A 23712-nucleotide genomic window follows, 5' to 3' on the forward strand; every position below is an offset into this window, starting at 1 on the left:
TGTCTAAGCAGCAAAAGCATCACAAAATGTGCAGGGTATCACTGTTTAGAACCTTTTAAATAAAAATCCTCTAATCAAGCAGTTTGGAAAAAAAATAACCCTAAATGCAGTGGAGTTCCAGGGACAGCATATCACATCAAACTGCCAGCAAGCAGATTTGTCTGCTAGCACATTGTGTGGCTGGGAACACAACCTCTGGAAAAAAAAAGCACTTGTAGAAATCATACGATTAAACTGTTCTGGCATTTATTCATCACCTCTTTATTGGTTCTGCTCAGTGGGTATTACATGTGGCAACAGCAGAAGTAATCTCCCAGAGCCTCGAAAGGTGGTGTACGTTTATTGACTAACATCTACATTATAGACGTAACAATTTCCTCCCAGCTTAGATTTCACAATTCATGTGCCTCACAAAGAGACACACAGCTATTACAGCTACCAAGGCAGATGCAGAAGGGCAGGTTGGATACAAAGGGGACAGATAAAATTCAAGGTCATTTTTAAGCCCAGTCAGTGACTTATTGTTTAAACAAGCGCAGCTTTGTTTTGTTCCAGTACCCACTTATCTCAAATAGCTCTCGTGTCCCATAGCTTTCTGACACATCTGGGGTATTACCAAAGGGGAGTGACGAGACCTTTCCTCGCACCATTCTTCCGAGATGCTCTATTATTATACGGAGTAATTGGATTTGCAGAGCACTGAGAGCCAAACCATCAGGTGCTGTATCACAGGCCACGGGAATTCCACCGCTCTGAATGCCCCTGTGCAGGATTTACCTAGGCTAGTGAAACGACCCAGCTTTAAAACCTGGTAACATCAACAGAAAACAGCATTTGAAACTTACAGGCCGCAGTTTGCCGTATGAAGTTTCAGGAGGAAGTCGCGGAGGCTGTGAGAATCCAGGGGACTCTGAGCTGAAGCTGTTTTCTGAAAGAGAAGGCATCAGCGCACCACAAACAGGTCTCTCAGTATTGCTGAGTTAGCTTTACGTTGCAAAAAAAGCTTTATTTTTTTTTTTTCATTTAAATTTAAATTTTAAATTCAACATTTTAAATTGAGCATTGAGCTGAACTGCTTCCCTGGCTACCACAAAACTTCTTACCGTTAGTTGATGGCGATCTGGGGAAGTACTGGGAACCTCTTTTATCTGGACTATGGTAGGGGCTAGTGGGAGGCTGGTCGTACAGCGGCAGCGGCGGGAGGGCGTTACTGGGCTTCGGAGTTGGGGATACCTGCGTCAGAGAGAGGTAAAGCCTTACTCCTCCACTGATTTTATCTACACACCACGGCACGAGAAGTTCTCTGGGGCATTAGCATGCTAGGAACTTTCCTCTGGAGAAAAACTATCCGACAAAAGTGCTGTCAAGGTACACTAGAGGAGGACAGCCAAGATATCCAACAGCGATTACAGATCTATTTTTAAATCATAGGTTGCCACTGAGCAGAGATTTTCATCCTTTCCCAGGTATAATTTAGACAGGCTTTTTGAAGGTTATTCGAAAAAAAAAAAAGCTATTTGGTCAAGCGTGCCTCTCCACACATACACAAAAATGTGATAAAACTGATCTAACCACTCAATTCTGTTTGTGCCATTTAAATGTTGAGGGGAACGCAGAAGCAATACACCCCTGCATGTAATTGAAACAAACAATATGAAACAAAATCAGCATTAGGATTGTATGGCACAAACGCGTGCAAAGTTTGTCCAAAAAGCACCGTGAATGTCTCTTTGGTTACCTCTGACAGCCCCGAGGCACTCCTACCCATTTAAAAACAGGCGGCACTTCGGCATTTTTATGTCAAGTTAAGTGAAGCTCAGTCAGAACAGAGAAACTCAGCGTGCCCAGGAATGCAGCTGAACACATTTCTATGTTTTCATGGTCTTCTCAAATCAAAGAATAAAATACTGGAGAAATGTCTGCGGGACACACGGAAGTCCAGTTTCCAGCACCACAGTTAAAGAAGGCGCCCGATTTTCTAATGGAGTATGGGGATTACAGAACTATACTGAAATGAGGACATTTTGGCAAAAATTACTGTACTACAGTATTCAGCAGTATTCTCCCCTTCAAAAATTGAGAAGACGCAGACCAGCTTTAAGTATGAAAACACTAAATTAGGGCTAAGAGAGCCTGTAATTCTCTTTTTGCCAGGTTCTGTTCGATGTCTCAGTCCATGCCACGAATTAATTACAAGAAGTAGACTGTGAATTTTCTCCTTGGCTCATTTCCTTTCTACCCAAATACTTTCCTTTATTCACAAATCTGCTGCATTTGCCAAAACACATCAGTTGGTAATTATTAGGCTGGGTAAGGAGCTAAAAGGTAAGCATTCACTTTTTTTTTTTAAATTTGTTCTTTTTTTTTCTGTTAAAGAAGCAGCAGATCTTTGTAGTCCTGCAAAATTTCCCAAATTGCGTCATTTCTAAATCATATTTTCATAATACATAGTACATTAATAGCCAAAGGAGAAGCTCAAGACTGTCAGAGCTGGTCACTGAGAGAAAAGGGTTAGTGTGCAGAAGCTCGGTTTCCTACAGGAAAATGCCCTAACAAACTAACACCACACATACAACTCTCCACGTACCTGAATATCTCCAATCCACTGAGTCTCTCCATTTTCTGAGGCTGTGAGCTCTTCAACTAACACTGATGGGAATACCCCAACACGTCCGTTGAATTCTCCTTCCCAAAACCCATCATCGTCTTGATTCTCCTTGTTCAAGATGCGGATGATCGCTCCTTCTGGGAAGGACAGCTCATCATCTGTCTGGCCCTCATAGTCATAAAGTGCTTTTACAAAACAGACTGTGGAGAGAAAAAAGTGTAATCAGCATCAGCCTGAAAAAAACCCAAGTGCTATATAAATAATTGCTGAATCAAATTATTTTACTTTTCCTTAATTTTAGTTAATGTTAATCACAACTCTACAAGATAGCCAAGTAAATTATGTAGATTTTTGATTATAGGTAGATAGTTATTACGAACAGATGTACTCAGGTGCAGGTCAAAAAGGAGAAATTGAGAAATAAGAGGTTGGACTAGGTGATCTCGGAGGTCTCTTCCAACCTAAATGATTCTGTCATTCTGCGAAATTCTCACGTGCAACCTCCAAACTCAATACGCAGACTGCGCTTAAGAGCAAGCTTAACATACTACTTCCTTCTTTATTGATATTTACCACTGGAGTCTCCATTCAGGCTGCCTGAGACTAAGTCAGCCTCCGTTGAATTATTTGAGGTGTGTGATCGACTATCCAGTGCTGCAAGGGACTGGAGCATGCTCAGCAGGCTGCTCGATGTCGGGAACTGCAGGTACTTCTCCGGAACATAACCCACCTGGCCCGCTTTGTTCCGTGCCTGTAAATAAATGACAAAACAGATGCTCTGCTTTTGCCTACTACCCTGAAAATAATCCAAATACGTTCTTAGGTCGCAAGTTCTACTTCTAAAAGTAATAGCGAAAAGAAAACAACCTCAGAAAAATGATACCTTTACCCAGTCTTCCATATCGCCGTCTTCAATCACCTCCAACACCTCGTGCTCCTCTATGGTCAGCTCATCTGGCTGCGAAGCCTGAGGTGTGTAACAGGAAAATCAGAAACTAAAAGTGTTTTTGGGTGCAAGGGACAGACAGTGTAAGGAACACTCTTACGCAGAATTCTATTAGAACATAGGTTTAAAAAATATTTTAAAAAATCTTCTGACGTAGCATGTTTTAAAGTAGTTTAATAAGGGGCTCTTCTGCGTGCCCATGGCATCCGCAAGGCCTTTTTTAGTCAAGAGGACAGATGGAAGCCCCCTGAATACCACCCAGCCTGTCGAGCCCTGTTTACTTTTGTAACCCTAATTACTCCATACTCAAAGTCTGCCACTGGCCTCGGCTCCCGAGGCGGTGTGATTTACGGCTGACCCAACAGCGCGAGCAGAGGTAAACAGCATGAATGCAGTTTGTCAGCAAAGCTTTAACTCACCAACAGTGGCTGCACTATTACAGTACAAAGAGCAGCTTTGTTGCGCAGCGCACAGGCGTGCCGGACACCGATAACACTGCTAGTAGAGCCCTGCAGACTCAGCAACAAAAATGAGAACACTTCCTGATGGCGGGCACTCAGCTGGGCTGCCAGGAGCCAGACAGGGACATCTCTACGTGCTCCTCTCTCCTCGTGCTTTTCGCATCTCGCTCTCAGACACAGTTAATGTGCACAATTACCGAGCCAAACGCTGGCATCCTAACTCCAATTCCCCCAGGCTGTGCCGTGTGTGTTACACGTGCTCACGGTGGGATTCATTTTTCTAACCAGACACAAATTTAAAAGAAAAAAAAAATCACAAACCTTATACGAATAAACGACTTTGCAGGTGAGAGGATAATTTCTTAGAGTACCAGAAGGACTAGAGCTGCTGTCATCAAAAACATCCATGCTGTCTTCAAACTCTTCACCTTCTTCTTTTTCTGCATCAGCATTAATCTGTTAAAAATAAATTTATTAAAATGAAGTCAAACTGAATGCGAAGTCAAACTAAATCTAACGTCAAAATAAATGTGGTAAATAAAAAGAAGTGCAGAAGTAACAATGAAATGAATTAACCAATATTCTTCAGGGTTGTTTTTGGTTGGTTGGTTGGTTTTATTTTTTCCTGTTTACAATTATTGAAACATCAGTGACTGCACAAAAACACAATGCAAGTTTTTTTCCTTAAAAAATAAAAGAAGGAAATCAGGACCAAATACTATTCAGCCTGTGACTCTCAACATCGGGAAGGCAATCATCAAACCAAGCCAATAAGGGAAGCGGATGAATAAGAGCTGTCACCAAATCCCATCTTTGCCCAACTCAGCTGTAATTCTTTATTCAAGCCCAGGCCCGTGTACTTTAAACACATCACTAAAAGATTTTGGAAGCTGTAACTCAACTGCCGGACTGGTATTTTTTACATAAGCTACGAAATATGACCAATGTGCTTCGGAGATGCCATTTCAGAGCCGTAGCAAATAGTTTCATGGAAAACAAGGTCGGTTACGGAGAATCTGTGCTATTAAAAGGCTAAAGTACCTGTGACCACGAGTTACAAAATGAAACTGCAGGGGAAATACTTAAACTGAAGAAATAAAAACCTCAGCCTTCCATCTGGTGCACTCTGCGCAAGGTATTTGCCGCAGTTTATAAAAAAAAAAAAATCCTGAGAGAAAGAATTACGATTAAAAAACTAGCCGTAAAAGTTTAAATAAAAGCTGGAGTCAACATGCTGGAAGAAGGCAGGTTTCTGTAAATGCAGTCAGGGCAACGTCGACAAGCACTGTGCTTTGGCCGCGTGCCCAGATTGCATTTTGAATAAACATTTTATCTCGTGCGAAGATAGCAGTGCTGCCTTTGATTTGAAGGACTTGCCTATGTATTTGCCATCTTCCCTTTATTTATGTTTATAAAAATATACTTATTCCCTTATATATAATATAGGATAATATATATAATATATAAAATTAATTGTATATATGCATTATATATATACACACACATATATATACACATACATACATATATATTTGTATATATATAATATTTAAACATAAATATACTCCGAGGAGGAGAGTAACATTTTGCTCCTCTAGACCTGGAGCAGATCACAAAGCTTGACGATTTTCTGATTTACGCTAATTTTTGTAACACCTCCTTGTAACTCCTATGAATTTCTGCCAGCCATTTTCACTCGAGAACAGTTTCTATCCATTGCTACCCCGGTGTTCATGGATGTACTAAGAAAAACTCACCGTCCCAGCTAGCTAATGCCTTGATAAATCAGCAACCTACTGTAAATTATGGCAAATGTAAGGTTTCCCCTCCAGTTTCTAACTGTTTTTTGCTGTGCATGGCCTACGTCCCAGCAGCCGAAGCTGCCATGCAGCTGACAGCCACATGAAACCTCATGGAAATTGGTGTATCATGTCTAGAAGGACGTGTTCGTGGAACATCTGGTCCTGGTTTTCTAACACGAGGAGGAAAAATACGTTTTAATTTTCAGTGTGTGGGCTGCTCAAGCTCCTTGAAGGGAATCATCTGCAAAGTTGGCACGCAGAGGGAAAACAGCATTAACGATACAGAAAACTTAGCAGTTTGTTTCATAAAGCTCCTCTTTCTACGCAGTCTGGTAATGAAAGACACTGTAAGCAGCGACTAAATGCATCACCCGGAGTGGTACCAAAGGGATGAAAGAGAAAAACAAGGATAAATGACAGAAAAACAAGGATAAATGCAGGTAAGAAGGTGACAAGACAGCTTGATTCTACGTATGAAACAAAATGCAAATATATACCTAGTTTTGTTCCACATTTCATAGCAAAAGGAAACCCAAAATCTCTTTTTTTTTCCTCTCCTTGTCTATCCTTATCTATCATTGTTGACCCTGTCAACAGCAGAGAACACCTTCATACTTGGAAAAGAAATTCCATTTGATTTAAATATATAACAATAAATAATATATAAATAATATAATAATAAATAATAAATTCATCCTTTTTGAATAGATTCCATCATATATACACATTTGCTGTCCTGGAGGCAAGCACCGTAAAGGTTTCCCAGCCACATCAATATGTAACAGTAGCACTGCGTACGTCTTCCAGATGACACTGAAATTCAAAATGATGATTAACATATTTTTTTTTTTGGCATCTACACTAGGAAAAAAAAAAAGGTATTCCCTTCCAAGATGATGCATTTCACCGTGCTGTCAGAAAGTCAGCCGACTGGATAGGTGATGGGATATTAACTCCACCTGCTTACTGTAAATAAATACATTGGAATTTGATGATCTTTAAGGTCCCTTCCAATCCAAGACGTTCTATATTAGATCTCTATTATATTATTTAATATATAATAAATGTTATTTATTAAATAAATACACGGCAATCAAGCCATCAGTGCTGTTTTTCTCATTTCTGACCCTTTAAAGAAAATACCCTGGGAGCCTTGCTGAGCAAACCGCGACGTAAGGAGGGCAGAGAGCCGACTTGTGAGCCAGGCTGAAGTGAAAGTGCTGCTTGTTTCAGGCCGCAGTAATTCTCCAATAATTGCAGCGTAATTCCTGTAACAGTTCTACGAATTCCATCCACAGGCTGTCCTCATCTGGCCTGCCAAGGTCAACAGCGTCTCTTTTTTTTTTTTTAAGCGGGAGCGTACGTAAGTGTAAAAGGGGAAAACAGGAACCAGAGTTTAACCTCCCACGCCGTGGCATCCGCGAGCTCGCCAGGGACCCGCGGGGCTTTGGGTGCAGGGCCAGCTGTCGGCACGTGCGATGGGACGGAGAACAAGGTGCTGGGCAGCGTCCAACGGGATGCTCAACGCCCGACGGGAAGCCGAAAGAGGTGGAGCACAAGAAGAAAGGGAAAAAACACTACCAAGCGCAGCGATGTGGCTTCTCCTCATCGATCATGGCCAGGAAGGGCTTAAAACAAAACTCACCAGAAGAATTTCTCCAGGATTTGGGAAGTCTGAAAGGCAGATCTGTGTGCTATGATTTCAATCGTGCAACTAATGACGGGAATAAAGCCTGCAGGGACTGCCTGCAAGGAGCCGTGGCTCTAACAGCCTTCGTGGCACATCACCGTCAGTGTCCGAGCCCTACGCAGGACATCCTACAGGAGACATCCCAACAGCCTGCAGCAGGCAGGAGTGGATTAGTGGATTCAGGAGGTGTTTGCTATTCCGTGCTCACTCCCTTTTGTGAACTGAAGTGAAGAACATCCTACAGGAGACATCCCAACAGCCTGCAGAAGACTAGAGTGGATGCAAGAGGTGTTCGCTACTCCGTGCTCACTCCCTCTTGTGAACTGAAGTGCGCACAGATGAAAATATCTGCGCATCCAAAAAAGACCTTTCCTGGAAGGGTTTGCCACTTAACCATCACCAAGAAACCCGTAAAAAAGCAGAAAACCATGAAAAGACACGAGAAAAAGCAAGACTTTTTGTGCGTAGGTAATGCACACTTGCTGCAAAGGACATTCTCCATCCATCTGCAGTGCTACGAGAAACCACCCCGCCATTCCCTTAAACTTTTGTTTTGCAGAAGGTACGCTCTGGCTGCCCAAATTTGTCAAAAAGATTAAAAAAAAGTGTGAATCGTGTAATTTTAATAGTGTCTCAAGACTATGAGCGAAGAAAGTATCCACGCCCAAAGTGAGACTTCACAAAGCCTCTGAACTTCATTGAATTTTCTGCCACGCGCTAGACACGCAGAGAAAAATTTCAGTTTGTTTGAGGCAAGCTGAGTCAGCCTCCAGGAATTTTATTTTTGTTGGTTGCTGGTGAAGAGCAACAGATTGGTTAGCAGTACTGCCAAAGGTGACAGCTCAGCATCGCATGCCTCGTAGGGGGAGGAAAAAAAAATAGATTCTGAGCTCTTTTAGAGCTTCCTGTTTTCTGAACAGGATTTCTCGGTTCAGGCAGCTGTTTGATTCAGCTATCACTGCTTGTTTTGAAACGCATCATTCTGCGGGACGGGAGAGGGGAGGAAAAGGAGAGTTTTCTTTTTATTCTTTCTTGAATTACATAAAAACGTGTTTTTTTTTTCCCAATCTAAACGTATAGGAGATGTCTCTGGCTTATTTTGCAAACGAGCCATAGACATTACAAACCCAACTGGTCTGTTGTACAACTGAGTATAAAATCATTATCAATCTTACGTTGATCCAAGCCACATTTTAGTTAAATTTTGTGTATTGTGGATGAAATTTTCAAAAGTGTTAGAGTGTCTGAGGATATAGTGAGACATATCCATGCAATTGAATTTAAGAGTTGCAGAAGTTACCAGCTCTTTGGATGAAATGCAGTGGTGGTGATGTTTGCTTCCAGTTTAACTTCGGTTCTGCTCTGAATTCTGGCTACTCGTGCAGAAAGACAAGGTGCAGACGAGTATTTGGTGGTCCCCAAACAATGGGGCAGTAGCTTGCAGGTGGGCAGTGGTAACACCCTAAATTGTGACAAAATTCTTTGGAGAGAAATATTAACACTGCTCACAGCGATTCACAGGAAACCAGCCTGATTTCCAAAGCCTTACGCTGACTTGGAATGCGTCAAATTTTCATCTCGACTACCCAAATCGATTTGGAAAACAGGCTCAGCTTTCCTGACAACTTTCAAAGCGATCCGCACATAGACTACTCGTGAACAGAGGATGTAGAGTCAACATTTTTTCTAAACATTTGGAAAAAAAAAAAAGAATCTTTCATCCCAATAGCTCAGCTAACATCCTAAACTCCTAATGAAACTTCAAAGAAACACGCAGACATTTTTCTTTTCAGGAGATGGAAAATAAACGTTATGGCACTCGTCCAAGGCTAGAAAATCAATCTAAAGTAAACCCAGCAGCAGAACCCAGCAATCCTACCTTCCCAGCTTCTTGCGTTAAATTCAGAAACATGCTTCAGACACGTTAAGCTACCAGAAGATTTTTCTGGTTAGCTGAAGAACCAAACGCTACCAATTTTGGTTTCTACTCGATACGAAGTTATGAGTTGCTACTAGAAAAGAGTGACGTGGGGACAAAGCGAGGTTTACACGCTGGAAACCGTACCAGGTGCGAAGAGCCGTTGTTGGTCACCGAGGGAAGACTCGCCCAGCGCTCGTTTTCCAGTTCTTCCATCACTTGGTTCATTGCACTTTTTAGCCACGTATCCACAGAGACGCCGATCTGCTTCAGCAGGTCGAGGCGGGCTTCTGCTTTCAGCTTAATTATCTGAGGAAAGAAACAGGCAAAAATCAGAACTCTTCCAGGATTACATTTCACTCCTTGCCCCATTTCATTACGTCCCTTCCGGATCCAGAGATTACTCAGGTGGCTCAGAAAGCTGCTCCAAGCAGAAACGAGTCCAGTTCTTCATTTCCTTGCCTGCAGAAACGCGGTGTGAGCCAAGAGGCAGGGAAGGGTTTTCTAGAGGTGTAAAACTCCAGGCATATCCCATTTCACAGGGCGGTGTTTTCACCGTAACATCTCCTAGTTCCCGTTAACTTCCTATTTATACATAGCGTGGTCAGTTAGTTTAGACGATTTTAGGAGTGCAAAAACCCTGACAAGACCCAGGGCTTCAGGATATTTTTAAAATCAGGAATTCTCTCGGGCTGCAGCCCCCAGAGCCCATTCGGCGGTCTGCTGGGCATGGCACAACAGGCAGCTTGCGCAAATCCCCCAAGGGCAGCAAGAAGGCTGCCTTCCAGGGAGCTTACTGGTTATGGGAACAGCCCATTTTAATACCCCCCCCCCAAATTTAATCAACCTCACGCTTCACCAAATGCTTCCACGATTTCGTCTCTGTAACAGAACGGAAAATTTAAGTTTTCTGACAGCTGTGTTCACTTGAGCATCCTGGCACCCTTCCTGGCCGACAGAGCCAAGGCTTTAATGAATTCATGGCAAACAACCACCCCGGTCCAAATTATTCGACAAACCAAAGGAATGGAAACGGTAGCACTGAGAAACACAGAGGATTTTTCAAAGAAAGCACGAGGCAAACCTGGAAATGAAACTGAGGATCTTGATATCTCGTCCAGCACCACCACCATCGCCCTGCTGCCCTTGCTCATCAGAGGAAGAAAACTCAAGGGATTTACCAAAGGTCCCGCAGCGAGTCACCGCGGAGGCAACAATACCAGCCCACCAAACCGCCTCGCGGATTTTCCTGCGTTTCCTTTCACAGCATTGTTCATTTTTAGCAAGTTTCGGGGCAAGCAGCGAAGTTTCAGCCCCTTTTTCGTCCCCGGAGCTGGGCAGCATCGTCCCGCAGCACCGCCGCGATCAACAGAACGAGTCCCCAGCGGCCCCAGGCGCCCAAGGAAAATCAAGCTCCAGCAAAATAGTTGGGCCTAAGCAAAAATTAGAGGGAAATTACTTTTCCTGTAGTGCAGCAGACTAGGTAGGAACATATTTACAGTGCATTAAAATGGTAATTGGTGCTCCGTGGATGTCTGTGTCCCTTACATGTCCAAATACCTTCACTAGATGCAAAATTTGGTGGTGACCTGAAACGCCACCGCTCTTTTTCCTGGTTTTGCCAAGCCGCTGCTCTTTACCGGTGTATTTCTATTAAGGAGGTAGGTCAGAAAATAAATGACTAAGTCTTTAGGTATGACTTTCATCCAGCTGACCACCTAACCGTGGGGCCCTTTTCCCTTTGAAACTAACCACACAGGTGGCTCTAAAACTGTTTCAGACACTGAAACCACTTCCGCCAGACATTAGTTATAATTCTGCTTAGAATAAATGTGATTTTTAGAAATTAAGAAAAGTTAAGAGGACAATTTATTATGTGAAATGTATCTTTGTATGCACACACAAGCTCTCCCATGAAATCAGGGAGGGATAGCAAAGGATCGGGTGCGTTTCAGAAACGTTTCCCATGGGAAAGGCCACGGGCACCTGGCCACGAGTTTCTGCTTCTCCGTTCGAGCAGTCTACAGGTGAATGATTAACGCGTACTGCAAATAGTGTTCATATAACCGAGAAAATGAGAAAAAGAAAAAATCTGCTTCAGCTGAGATTTAGGAAACATCAAGTTAAAAAGTGACGTCCAAAAACTGACCCACCTCTCAGCACGCACACTGGAAAGAGATTCACAGCATCGAGCTGAAAATCTTGCAGGTTAGTAGGGCCCAAGCTCTGACCCTAACTCTGTAAATATTTACAAAAGCGATACCTATGGGAAGGTCTGAAACCAGAAGCCTTAGATGCTTTTGTAGCTTTGTGTGCCAGGATGAGTGGAACGGGCCTTTTACCCCTCTACTGCTCTCAGACAGGCAACACCTGCTGCTCTTTTTTCTTTGTTTTTCCTTTTTTTTCCTTTTTTCTTTTCCTTTGTTTCCTTTTTTCTTTTTCTTTTTTTTTTTCCTTATACTACAGTTTGTAGATTTTAAAGCTGCAAGAATACGGAAACAATTATTTTAATTAATCGTTAACCTTTTTTTTTTTAATGTTTTAGGTATGCTTATCAAAACGAGAAGTGAATTTCTCCCTACATGAAGCCAAACGGAGACTTTTAAACCCAAAACGTTAGCACAGAAGGGTTGCGCCAGAAAAGCTGAACCCGGGGACACCAAGCGTTGAAGATTTGGAACAAAAGCACTTTCTAACCACTTTTTCTTTGAGAGAAGGGGGAGGAGAGGAGGGATGCTGCGGCACCGAGTGAAGACGAGCACTGCTCCTGCCTCACTGGGATGCTCCTGGCTGCCTGCAGCCCGCACGCAAGAGCCCAGCTGCCAAAATTAGAAATGCTGAGCTGAACCACCAGGCAAAGCCAACAAGTATCGTGGCATCTGAGTATCAGCATGCTCACGGGGCGTTTGTGGTGCAGGAACAACCTGGTAAAAAGGTGATTGTTTCATCCGGGGCTGGTTTGTTACCGCGGTGGGGTTGTTTTGCAGCTCCTGTGGGTGCATCACCCTCTCGTTGGGCTGAAAACCTGTGATAGATGGACTTAATGTAAATTAATGCAGGTCATTTGCTTTTGTTTGTTAAGGAGAAGCCCTAATCTTACCACATTATTGAGCTGACGTGTCTCTCTCTACACATATAGCTTTGGCACAAAGAAGCCAGCCCTAATTTGCCTTTGTGTTCTGCCATCGTATTACGGTACAAAAACTTTTTAATGCCCTCAACAGAAGTTGCGCAGGAACGATCAGCCCCGTTGTTTTGCTGTTTTACCTTGTTATGCAATTTCCAATTCGCTCGGGTTATGCAACGGCAATAAACATTCGTCTAGGCGTGCTGTAAACATTTGTAGTTCGTATCAGTCCGCTGCAAGCCGTGTTGTTTGGACAAACTTGTTAGCTAAAATAAATAGGCTGCTCCCAGATCCTTGACTGGACTTGCTAGGAGTCAGACAAGAGTTTTTAATTCAAGGTACCGGCGAATCCGATGGGGTTCCTTCCCTCTATTTACACACAGTGCTCTTAACATTCAACAAACGCTGCTTCCAAACCACAACTGTTTGGAGTTTCATTCCACTGCAGACAAACCATAAAAGCACTTACAGCGTTGGGTCAGGCCTGCACTTGAAAGATGGATAACGCTATTTACAAGCCTGGATATGGATTTTTTTTTTTCCCCCCTAAATAATTACACCGGTAGACCAGGGTTAACAGCTTCCTACCTATCCATGTAGGTGTATATATGCACACAGACATATATATAAATATATATAAAAGCCAGATGGTATTAAAGCTTTATTCTGCTTCTCACATAGGAGCAGCTACGTATTTAAAAACACAAGCACTCCATTCAATTATCATTATGGCCAAATTAGCTGGGGCTGGATGCTTTTGTTATGCCAGAATAAAAACTAAATTACAGGGGATGGTGTGGAGGAAATATTGGAATTGCCCCATACCAGGTTGGGTGAGAGCTCAGCTGTGGGTGCTGCTTTTTCTCTTGTGCCCAGCCCCAAGATGCCTTCGGGAGGTTACGGTCCCACAAGCTGCAGTCCTGAAGCCTTCGACCAGGCAGGGACCCACCCTGCACAAAGTTTGCTCTCAGCTTTGGTGTGGGAACGTAGCCAGAAGCCGCCGCGGCAAAATCTGAAGAGGCACGGTGCTCTTTCCGAGAAATGACCGAAGGAAGCCCCTGTGTACTAGCATACCCTGAAAAGAGGATGCAGCAGCTCTCAAAGCCTCAAAAAGGGCATCTATTTCTTGTTAACGACTTCAGGCATTTATTTTCCCTCTCCGTGATGTGGAGCCCAGCAGACAAGCATGCTGTCCGTCCTTCCGGACCGATCTCCACCGACAGAAGCTTGTAAAAGAGTTTTAACGAACGTTAAAAACGAACTGCTTACATCCCCTGCAACGCGAGGCATCTCCGGGAAGGCAGCTGAGTTTCGAAAGCACTGCAACGGCGAAATCCAGCGCTCTGAGAGCTGGACCCTGCCCAAACTTCCTTGTTATTAAAGCCTCACTGCAGGACAAATATTTTCCTACTTCATAGTGAAATTACTATTTACTGGGACCATTTACCAATTACCGTTTAATAGCTGAGGACTAGAATATGTTTACGCTGATTTGAAAACTGTCAGCCACCCACCAAGTTTACAAACAGCGGTCTGGGTGGTTCCCACTCCTCCGAGCTCTTCTTTTGCCTTAGCTGATGGCAGGTTATAAGATGATGAAAGGGGGAAAAAAAAAAAAAGAAACAATATTAAAAAAATATAATTATCTGTTTCTCGCATACCTATCATCGCTCTACATGGAAGAGGGAATAATTTTGTTTATTTACTGTTCCAGTTTTAATTAAGAAAAGTCTTTACACCTACAGCTTGCATAAGATGAGGAGCAACAACTGCTTTGGAACTGATGGAGACCAAAGCCAGCAAGATTACAGCGCTGTACACCAGGTGCTTAAGTCTTAAACAACTTATAAAGGTGTCGGGGTAAAAAGCAAACACAGACATCCACCAAAGTTGATCTGATGAAGCTTCTTAAACACCCTGGTCTATGATGGTTGGATTCTTTCTGAATGGAGCTTCCTAGAAGCAGAGTTGCTTTATTTGCCGTGATTTTTCAAAGGGCAGAACAAGACCGTGATGCTCGTCAGAGAGAGCTCCTCTCCTCCCTGTCACAAGAGGAGATTAATTTTTTAGACATAGGCTATACTTACAAGTACGTACAGATACTTAAATCAGGTGAAATTAGGATTACAGGTAGACCTAAATGTTTTTTTGTGAGAAAGATCTTACTCTACTGAAATATTTTTCTACTGGCAAGAACAAAATCATTACCAAATTAGAGAGCCTCATGTGGCAAACTGTTTTAGCTAAGAAGTAAACACCATGGAAAGGTTTTGGCTAAATATTTTAGTAAAATATTATCTTTATTTTTTCCCATTTGGAGAAATTTTTGTTTATATTCCAGGCTTTTTTAATTAAAAAGGTCTTAAATTGAAAACGTTCTTTTAATGAGAAGCAGCGTAGCATTTAACTTTGGGGCCACCAGAACTATTTGCACCCTGGTAGGTGGAAGCAGCTCTGAGTACGGTGAACACAAGCGCTGGAACACCGCGAATTTCTCAAAACCAAGCGTAAGCCCTCCTCTGAAAATGGGTTTTGAATTGGTAAAGTAGGGACGCACAAGGAAATAACCCACGAAACTGAACTTTCACAGCCTTGTGGCCATAAAAGATGTTTGGGGTGGAAATGCCAAATGAACCCCTATCCAAAAAAGTCCCCTACCCAACCAGGCTCACCCACGATTTGAGGCACAGCCTAGAGCTCAGCCTTGAAACGGGATCCGAAGAGGAACCCTGGCCCTATGCCATCCGTCTGCAGCACAAAATCGAGACCATATGATGCCAGAGCCCCATAAAAACCAGGTGAGGGAGAGATTCTTCTGGATCAACTGGGGAACTGGCTGATAACCTTAACGTGATAACGTTTTTCGAGGCGACACGGAGCCTTTTTCCAAGTGGGAGGACGGGCGGGGAGCTTCTGCCGGTATTACAGCCGAGTCACTTAATTTATATGCTAAATGCTCTGCCTGGATTCATACGGTTAAATCAAAAGGGACTGCCGGGGTGAAACAAAGAGGAAATGAAACACAGCCGCAGATAAGGTGTCTCGGGAGGGAATGCCAGGGTTAAGAAAACACGGGGGAAGCTGCGAATGAATGGAGAAGAGCCCACCTGCGCGGCCCCAGCCCCACCAGCGGGCTTCTTTTTCCCAAGCTCGAGCATGTAAAACCATGAATGAGTGCTAAGGTGAGAGAGGAGGCGGTGGGAAAGGAGGAAGGGGGAGTAGATGGGAGCAAGAGCAAAGCGTGGGGGGTTTTGGAGGGCTAAAGAAATCGTTCCCAGGCTAACGGTAACTGGACCGGATGGAAATCACCCAAATTCTGCAAGTAGACATGTATATAAAAAGTGTGCACGTAAACATTTACTTGCCTGTTTCTCCACACTCCTGCTAATGAATACTGCTTCTTAATATACTGGAAAATGCGGTATATTTCTCACAGTCAAAAGATTCAGAGATTTCCTTTAAGCAGAGACCAGAGACACCCCATGAACGCACACCCTGTGCATTCAAACCACAGGCTTAAGAAAGTAGGTTGGACTTTCAGTGCAATCCACCTTCGAAAGGTGAAAGGAACTGGAATAAAAAAATGGCAGCAAGGAAATCTACAGAACAAGTAACACCGATGTTCTCGTAGCCCCAGATAATCACCGGTCCCTTTACCTACAAGATTTCTGAAAGTCTGCCCGACTCCAACAGCAATTTTTCTTCATCTCAGCCAAATTTCAAGACTACTATCTGTGGGATGTTTTTAAAAGGACTTGCTCATTTGTTTCCATATATAAAAATATCTGTCCTCTAGAGTTCATAGGGTCTATAAGATATACGCAGAGCCAGTATTTCTTCCAGGAATCTTTATGACCATTTTTCATCATTAGCTCCAAAGCATCCTCATGTTTGTTCCAGCCACTTTGTCCCACAGAATGCCTGTTAAATGTCCACAAATAAAACAAAACACCTTTATTGTCACCATGAGTTCATACAACCCAGTCCTCTACAGACTTCCTTTCTTGTTGCTTGTACCAGAACAGGCAGGTTTGTCAAAAACGCCCCGTGAACGATTTAAGCCGGGTCTGAGCATACTGCACACCGTCCAAACTGCTCACTCAGAGCAAATCCCTGAAAAATAATTACCCAAAAGCATTACTCCGAGATAAAAATGCTCAAACGCAGTAATATAATTTTGCCACGTTGCAGCCAGCATAATTGAATGTTGGGATGCAGCTGATACCTTCTACGTCTTCCTAATCCCCCGACACAGCTCCAGGCCCCTGGGGATGTTCTCCTCAGCCACAAAATTCCCACCTCGGCAGTCGTCCTCGCTAAGCTGCTTCTCCCCGGACAAGTTCAACAGTCCTGATCCGTGGATGTCAAAGGCTGGGGAGTTTTTTAGGCTTGCCCAAGAGCAGGGACTAACCCCTCACCGCGTCTCGCAGGGCGAAAGCAATCTGCACCCCGAGCACGGCCTCCCCAAGCACACGGTTCCCGGGCAAAGCCGTAGGTGGCAGCAAGTGACATTTTACAAACGGAGCTTTTTATCTGTCGGAAGCCTTATTCCGTTCCATTTCTTTTGGTGAAGCATACGGAATGAGATTTTCGCACCTTTTTTACGAGCAGAGAAGAACAGCGCTTGCAGCACCAAGCGCAAAGGTTCAGCTGCAAAAAAAAACAAAACAAAACAAAACAAAAAAACAAACAACCCTACAAATACCAACGGGCTGAAATGTAGCTACACCTCCGTGAGATGCAGAGCTGTACGCGGCACACGATTAAGAGATCAGATCCTAAGATAGAAGAGGAGCAGAGCCAGCAAACACGACTGTTATCGCAGCCCGGTAATAAATATTCACAGTCGAAGAGAAGGGGAGGGGGACAACAGCCCTCTACTTACAACTGGAAATGGACCTAAGCTTTTGAACTAATCAAATGAAGTAAACAGCACCATAATGAGTCTTAATCAAATCTTATCTGGTACAAATACTCCCCCGAGAGTTGTAGATATCCTAATTATGAGACAAAATGCGTCCCCATATAATTAAGTGGAAATAGGATTAATTGCTGTGGAGGCCCCAAGACCTTCCTACGGCACAGACCTCAGCCCAAGTGGGAAATCTCCCACCATCACCGAGAAAAAATATTTCAGCCCTGAGACCAACTACACTGCTCGATGCAATCGAAGGATCGGGGTCTTGAGTTTGGGAGAGACACGGAGGTGAGCAGCAGAGGAATCCAAGGCCCCCAGACCTGGGTGCAGGATGCAGGCTGAAAGGAAGGGGTGTGGAAACCAAGAGAAGAGCTTCGCCTTCTGCTTCCCCTTATTTCTGCACAACGGATCCGTGGAGACGGTATTTTATTTTTTAATCCCTGGTGGTTTAAAGATAAAGGAGCACAGGCAGTGGAGAACTGGAAAGCTATTTTAAGGAAAATCAAATTGCCTGAGCTAACAGCCACAAAATGTCCAGCAAGCAAATGTCCGGAAGTTCTAGTGGGGTGGTTGAGCGAGCGCAAAGGAGGTACGCAAATTGTTTATTTTCCTAAACTACTGACTTTCCAGGGTGTCGGTCTCGTTCCAGATGACACTTGAATGGTGCCACTTTCAATCTCGATACACACGTCTGCTCCCTGTGCTTGTCTTTAGCACACTCCTGCCCGTATGCGTTACTGGTTAGAAGCTGTTTTTGACAAGGATGGAGCTCCTCTGAACCTAAACTCTGCGACACAGCATTAACCACGGGACATTTTAGCCCTCTGACAGTGCCAGAGGTATTATCAGACAGATTCTAACATTTCCTTCAAAAGAAGTGAGCGAAACAAAACAAAAACCCCTAAGCCCTTTAACAAAACAACCCCAAAATTTTTCACATTGAAGAGCAACGAAGAAAATGTGTTGTGGTTATCAATTACGGTCACTGTATAGCAGCTAGCATTTATCAGTTGTACGCAAGCACTCGGGTTTAAGTCATATTTTTCCCAAACTTGAATCAATCACTGCTCCCTGAAAGATCACAGGGAAAAATATACCGTCTATCACAGGGAGAGAAAGATCAGAAATAACCCACTGAGCTGCGAACGTGCCAATTAAAGTTGAGGCCCTACATCTCGAGGAAGACAAAAACTTAATAGTAGCCAGATTTTTTCAAGCTGCACACTGTCACTGCATTTCTTTGCTTCAAAATGTGCCCGTTTCCACACTTCATGCTCGTCAGACACACTGGGGAGGGACTGCTTATCAGGGAGTGTAGTGATAAGAAGAGGAGTAATGGCTTTAAACTAAGAGAGGGGAGTTTTAGGTTAGATGTTGGGAAGAAATTCTTCCCTCTGAGGGCGCTGAGGCCTTGGCCCAGGCTGCCCAGAGGAGCTGGGGGTGCCCCAGCCCTGGCGGTGCCCAAGGCCAGGCTGGGTGGGACTGAGGTCAACCTGGGCAGGGGGCAGGGAATGGAAATGAGATGACCTTTAAGGTCCCTTCCAACCCAAACCCTTCTGTTTCTGCAGGATTTTATAAATAGCTGTTATATGTACTGCACAGTTCCTCGGTTCCTCTCAACGGTCTGATTTCAAAGGATTCGGGATCTCTGAGGAAGAGGGCAAAGAGATGAATACACCTATGCACAGGGCATATCCTGGAGAAACCGTACTACCAACGTGTATCTTCCCTTTTTCAACTGATACCCACATATGTGATCACCGCGGGAAGCTCCGAACTCGGCCTCGTGCACTTTCTGTACATCTGTTCTTAAATGAACGGCACCCGCAGGACGGCCCTATTACACCAAGGTAATTTTTGGGGGCCTCTCTGACGGCTTTGTGCCTGGTTTAGGAAAAAATAAAGAGAAAAAAGCTCCAGGTGGCTGCTCTGCAGACGTCCACGGGGAAAAAGCTTCCAAGAAGGCTTTGGCAGAGGCTGTGACTCAGCCCGTGTCGTGTTCGATGGCACGTAGAGGTCGACGGGTCTTCGGGTGCTTAAGCAGGCTGGCACTGGGGCAACGTGGCAAGAATGCAAAATTCCCCAGGGAGAAACACGCAAGTGGAAGCGTCCAGCGATGACCAAAATAGCTTCACCGGAAGCGAGGCAAAATTTAATCCCAACGCGCTTGTGAAATTATCTTCCTCTTCCGAAGCGATGGAGAAAGAAAGGGGAAGAGCAGTTTTGCTAAGGAAAAAGGACCAAAGAGCAGGGCGAAATCCCCAAATGGGACAGATCGATGGGCACGCGTTTCAGAGAGGAAAGAAAAATAAAATGCAATTTCAAGAGAAAAAGCACATAAAAAAAGGAAGAAGGGAGAACGCCTCTGGAATGAGGAATTTCAGTACACTCCAACACACCACAAGAGGTTAATACAACCATACTCGTGAGGAAATTTTCTCCAGCTTGTGTAATTCATACCTTGCAATCCCTTTCTTCTTCTAGATAAGCTGTCCTCTGCTTGCTTTACTGAACTAGAACAAATGGGAGCTTTCCCTGCCTGAGACTTCATCGTCACAGCAGCAACCACCACATTAACCAATACTTGTTGCAGTTGCAACCTAAGTGCACCGACACCTTCCCAATAATATATATTTTTAACTCTTTCCTTTTTTTTTTTTTTATACATTCTCCATGTTATCATCAAATACTTTCAGACATGGTACCAGAACACATTACACATCCTGACTTGCATGCTATGGGGATGCTCTCTTCTGTTTTACGAATGACATATGTCAAACTGCCATCCACAAAAACGCCTGGGTAGTTTTTTTTCCTTTTTCCGTTTTCCAAGTCTTCTTTTTCTGAGTAACACGGAGGTGCTGCAAATTCCTCCTTCCTCAACCGGGCCTCTCTGATACATGTTGGCTCCTGCCAGCTCCCCAGACACCCTTCTCTCTCCACGTGCTGTCCAGGATCTCTGAAGGACAGAGCTAAATCAGACGTCTTCTTCACAGAATCACAGAATCATCCGGGTTGGAAGAGACCTCCAAGATCACCGAGTCCAACCTCTGACCTAACACTACCAAGTCCTCCACTAAACCATATCACTAAGCTCTACATCTAAATGTCTTTTAAAGACCTCCAGGGATGGGATAGTGACTCAACCACTTCCCTGAGCAGCACATTCCAATGCCTAACAACCCTTTCGGTAAAGAAGTTCTTCCTAATATCTAACCTAAACCTCCCCTGGCGCAACTTTAGCCCATTCTTGCTTTGCTTTACTTACCAGTCAGCAGCTCCTTGATCCGAGCACTGTTGCCCCAAAGGGAAAAGGTCGTCCCAGCCCTCCCCTGCAGCCTAAATGCACGACTGTAAATTTTGCACAAACACCGATAACAAACCCACCCATCAGTAATCCCAAATCAACCGGTTCCATTTTAATACACAGGAATTCTGCAAACGTTTGGCTTTCAGACACTGAAAAGAATTATAATTGTATTACAAAAGAAAATGATTTTTTTTTCAAGAAAATTTGCCCGGTTTATTTTTCTGCAGATAGCAGGTGTGGCAAAAATCTCATCTAATTAATGGTCCTGAAATTACCTTAGTGGTGCCACTCCTAAGGGCTGAAGCTAGAAGAAGGGGCCAACCCTAAAAAGTCAGAAAGCTCACTGAATACACTTAGTAGCTTTTCACAAAGATAAAATAAATCTACGCTATAAATAACTTACTCAACGTGCAGAGGTCGCAAACACAGTGTGGTAAAACAGACCATGTTGAACAGTGGGAATATAAGGGACATTTTAACTACAACTCGCTGTCTAGCACCAGAAAACCTGAGAACTGCATCATTTTTCTATCTTAACTTTCTACCAAACACTGTGAAACACAGCTCAGACAAAAATATTCATGATCTCTGCCTCTTCTGAGTGCTGCTTGGTGTTTAGAAGGATGTGCACATATTACTCTGTATTTGCTTTTCGTTAGTTCTGAGAATTGCATGCTATTTTTTTCCTTCTTCGTTGCTTTTATGAATCACCTTCCTGGCTGCGTACTTCCTGCCCAGTGTGCTTCCCAACCCAGCTCTCTCCATCCCTCCGCTCTTGGAGAAGGCCATTGTTTGCTACAGAAAGAGCCTGGCTTTGTTTCTGATCTCACTTCTCATTTTTTTCAATATAAGCCTTCCACTTCTTGGCACTTTCCATCTGTTCTCAGCCCTGCTCTGTGGCTGAGGCCAAGAAAACTTGCAAATTTGTCTCTTTTAGCTAATTCTCTGAGAAAAGCCAACCTTCTGCTGGGCAAAAGTCTTGAAATGCTCTCAAATTTCTTCTTTGCTGCATCCATATGGAGAGCAACTGGCATGTTATCCCTGCCTTCATGCTCTCTGTATCATTCACACAGGACCATGGCCTAATTTCTGCTGTTGAGATCCTTCTTAGCCACGACTATTGCAACACTTGCTTTGAAAGTCCAAACTTTCAAGACCTCAACAAATCAAAATACTCCTGTCAATTTTTGCTCTCCACCACCTCCCCCAAGGAAATGCTATCTTGCTCAAAAGAAAAAACAAAGTAAAACAAAACAAAACTGGCCCAAGCTAGTTTCCACTGATTTATTGGGTTCTGTTAATTATGCCTTCCTAAAATTTACGAACATTTAATTTCCGGAACTGATCTCATCTATACTATTTTTGTGCAAGAACCTTCTCTGCAACTTCTTATCCTGGTTTGATTTCTTTCTGCCGCTGGTTTTATCTTCCTTTCTCATGCTCCCTGTCCTTGTGTATTTACTCATTAACTATATATATACATCGAAGTACTTTGGAGTACAGTCTGTTTGAAAGAGGGTACTCAAAACAAAAGGCTATTGCATTTTAAAACACTTTCTATTAAGAGAATATATTCTGGGTTTGTTTTAAAAAAGAGAGGCTAACACCTATCATACCAGTGGGAGGAATATTTTCTCTGTATTTTCTAACCTCTTGAACTGTAAATCCCATTCCTAATTACAGCAGGTACTCCGAACATCTAGTGGTATGAGAAGCACTTAACTGAAATAATTACGTTTGCTCTACAGTTTTAATTAAGCAACCCACTCAGCTGAAAACTAACGTATTAGTTCATCTTGCTTGCAGGAGGTTTTTTGAATCACTGGCCACGAAAATTGTTAGCTCTACCAACCTAACTTTGATGGTCAAATATGAAGCTTTCCATGAGTCTCTCCTAAGCCAGAGCAGGTTTCATGAGCCTCCGTCACCTTTTCAAAAGTACCTCAGAGTAAGAGTACAAGGAGATAACAAAAAAAGATTACTTCTAATGTTTCCCCATCAACACTACAAATATGTATACCCAATAACACCAGAACAGAAGTCCCATCAGCACGTGGTAGTTCCTTCTAGATACGATCACTATTTTCTGCTATCATTTCTTTCAGGCAGAAGGAAAACTGAGATTGTTTTTTCTCTCCTTAAGACCAAGCCCCTAAATAGAGAGATTCGTGACCTTTGCACAATAGCAGGAAACATAGCACGTTTAATCTCTCTTTATCAGGAGGTTTTTTTAATGCTATTCTTTTTATCTTGAGTCTTTTATTTAGTTGATTCAGTGATTTGAGACGTAAGAAGTCAAGGAAACACGACCTCTTAAAATTCCCTGGGTTTTGACGCTGGGAGCTTACACTTCCACACACACAAAATTAAATAGCTGTAACATAAATCATTCTGTAGTAGGAAGGTGAACATGCCAAAATGATTTCTTCCTTACCTCAGCCTTGCGAATACTCTCTCTGGCTTCATCTATTTTCTGCTCCAGTTCTGCTCGGGTTTGCTCAGACATCACAGGCCCATGGCATTCTAGCTCTTCAAGCGTCTGTCAGAAATAAGAAAATACAGCCCAGATGTAGGAAATGCTGCACGATAAATATTTATGACAAGTCACAGAAATCGCTGTTTGACCAGGTTGGCTGACGAGAGCTCCTTCCAGGAAAACAGATGACGACCAAGGCAAAACACCATTTAAAAGCACAGTATTTCAGATGGAAATTCCATTTAGGAGAATGTTTCAACAGTGTAACGAAAACGTGACACTGTAGTATGAATCAACTCATCTACACGTTGATATTTACATATTTAAAATGGACACGCTGGTCCATGTTTATGTCAGGTTTAAAAGAGCATCCAAAACACGGAGAGAAATGTTGCTAATAGCATTACAACCCTGCTGCAGTGGAAACCCAGGCAGGTTTGCTGCATGTGCAGGAGC

At 43.4% G+C, this 23712-nt stretch overlaps 1 protein-coding gene across 4 annotated transcripts in view; it reads right to left on the reverse strand.

Annotated features, from left to right (window-relative positions):
- The window catches only part of FCHSD2 (FCH and double SH3 domains 2), a 148768-nt gene that overhangs the window by 3435 nt on the left and 121621 nt on the right, over positions 1-23712 (reverse strand). For 3 of the 4 annotated variants that reach the window (XM_080559487.1, XM_080559486.1, XM_080559489.1), the window contains 8 exons: positions 23215-23319; positions 9573-9734; positions 4337-4471; positions 3492-3575; positions 3182-3359; positions 2588-2808; positions 1104-1233; positions 846-928 (listed from right to left, as the gene is read on the reverse strand). In XM_080559487.1, the coding sequence (XP_080415613.1) occupies positions 846-928; positions 1104-1233; positions 2588-2808; positions 3182-3359; positions 3492-3575; positions 4337-4471; positions 9573-9734; positions 23215-23319 (1098 nt within the window). The remainder of the gene's footprint in view (positions 1-845; positions 929-1103; positions 1234-2587; positions 2809-3181; positions 3360-3491; positions 3576-4336; positions 4472-9572; positions 9735-23214; positions 23320-23712) is intronic. The other variant, XM_080559488.1, reaches the window with a different exon arrangement.

Source organism: Anser brachyrhynchus (assembly GCF_964034855.1).
Source record: "Anser brachyrhynchus genome assembly, chromosome: 1".
In the NCBI taxonomy this organism is placed as follows: Eukaryota; Metazoa; Chordata; class Aves; order Anseriformes; family Anatidae; genus Anser; species Anser brachyrhynchus.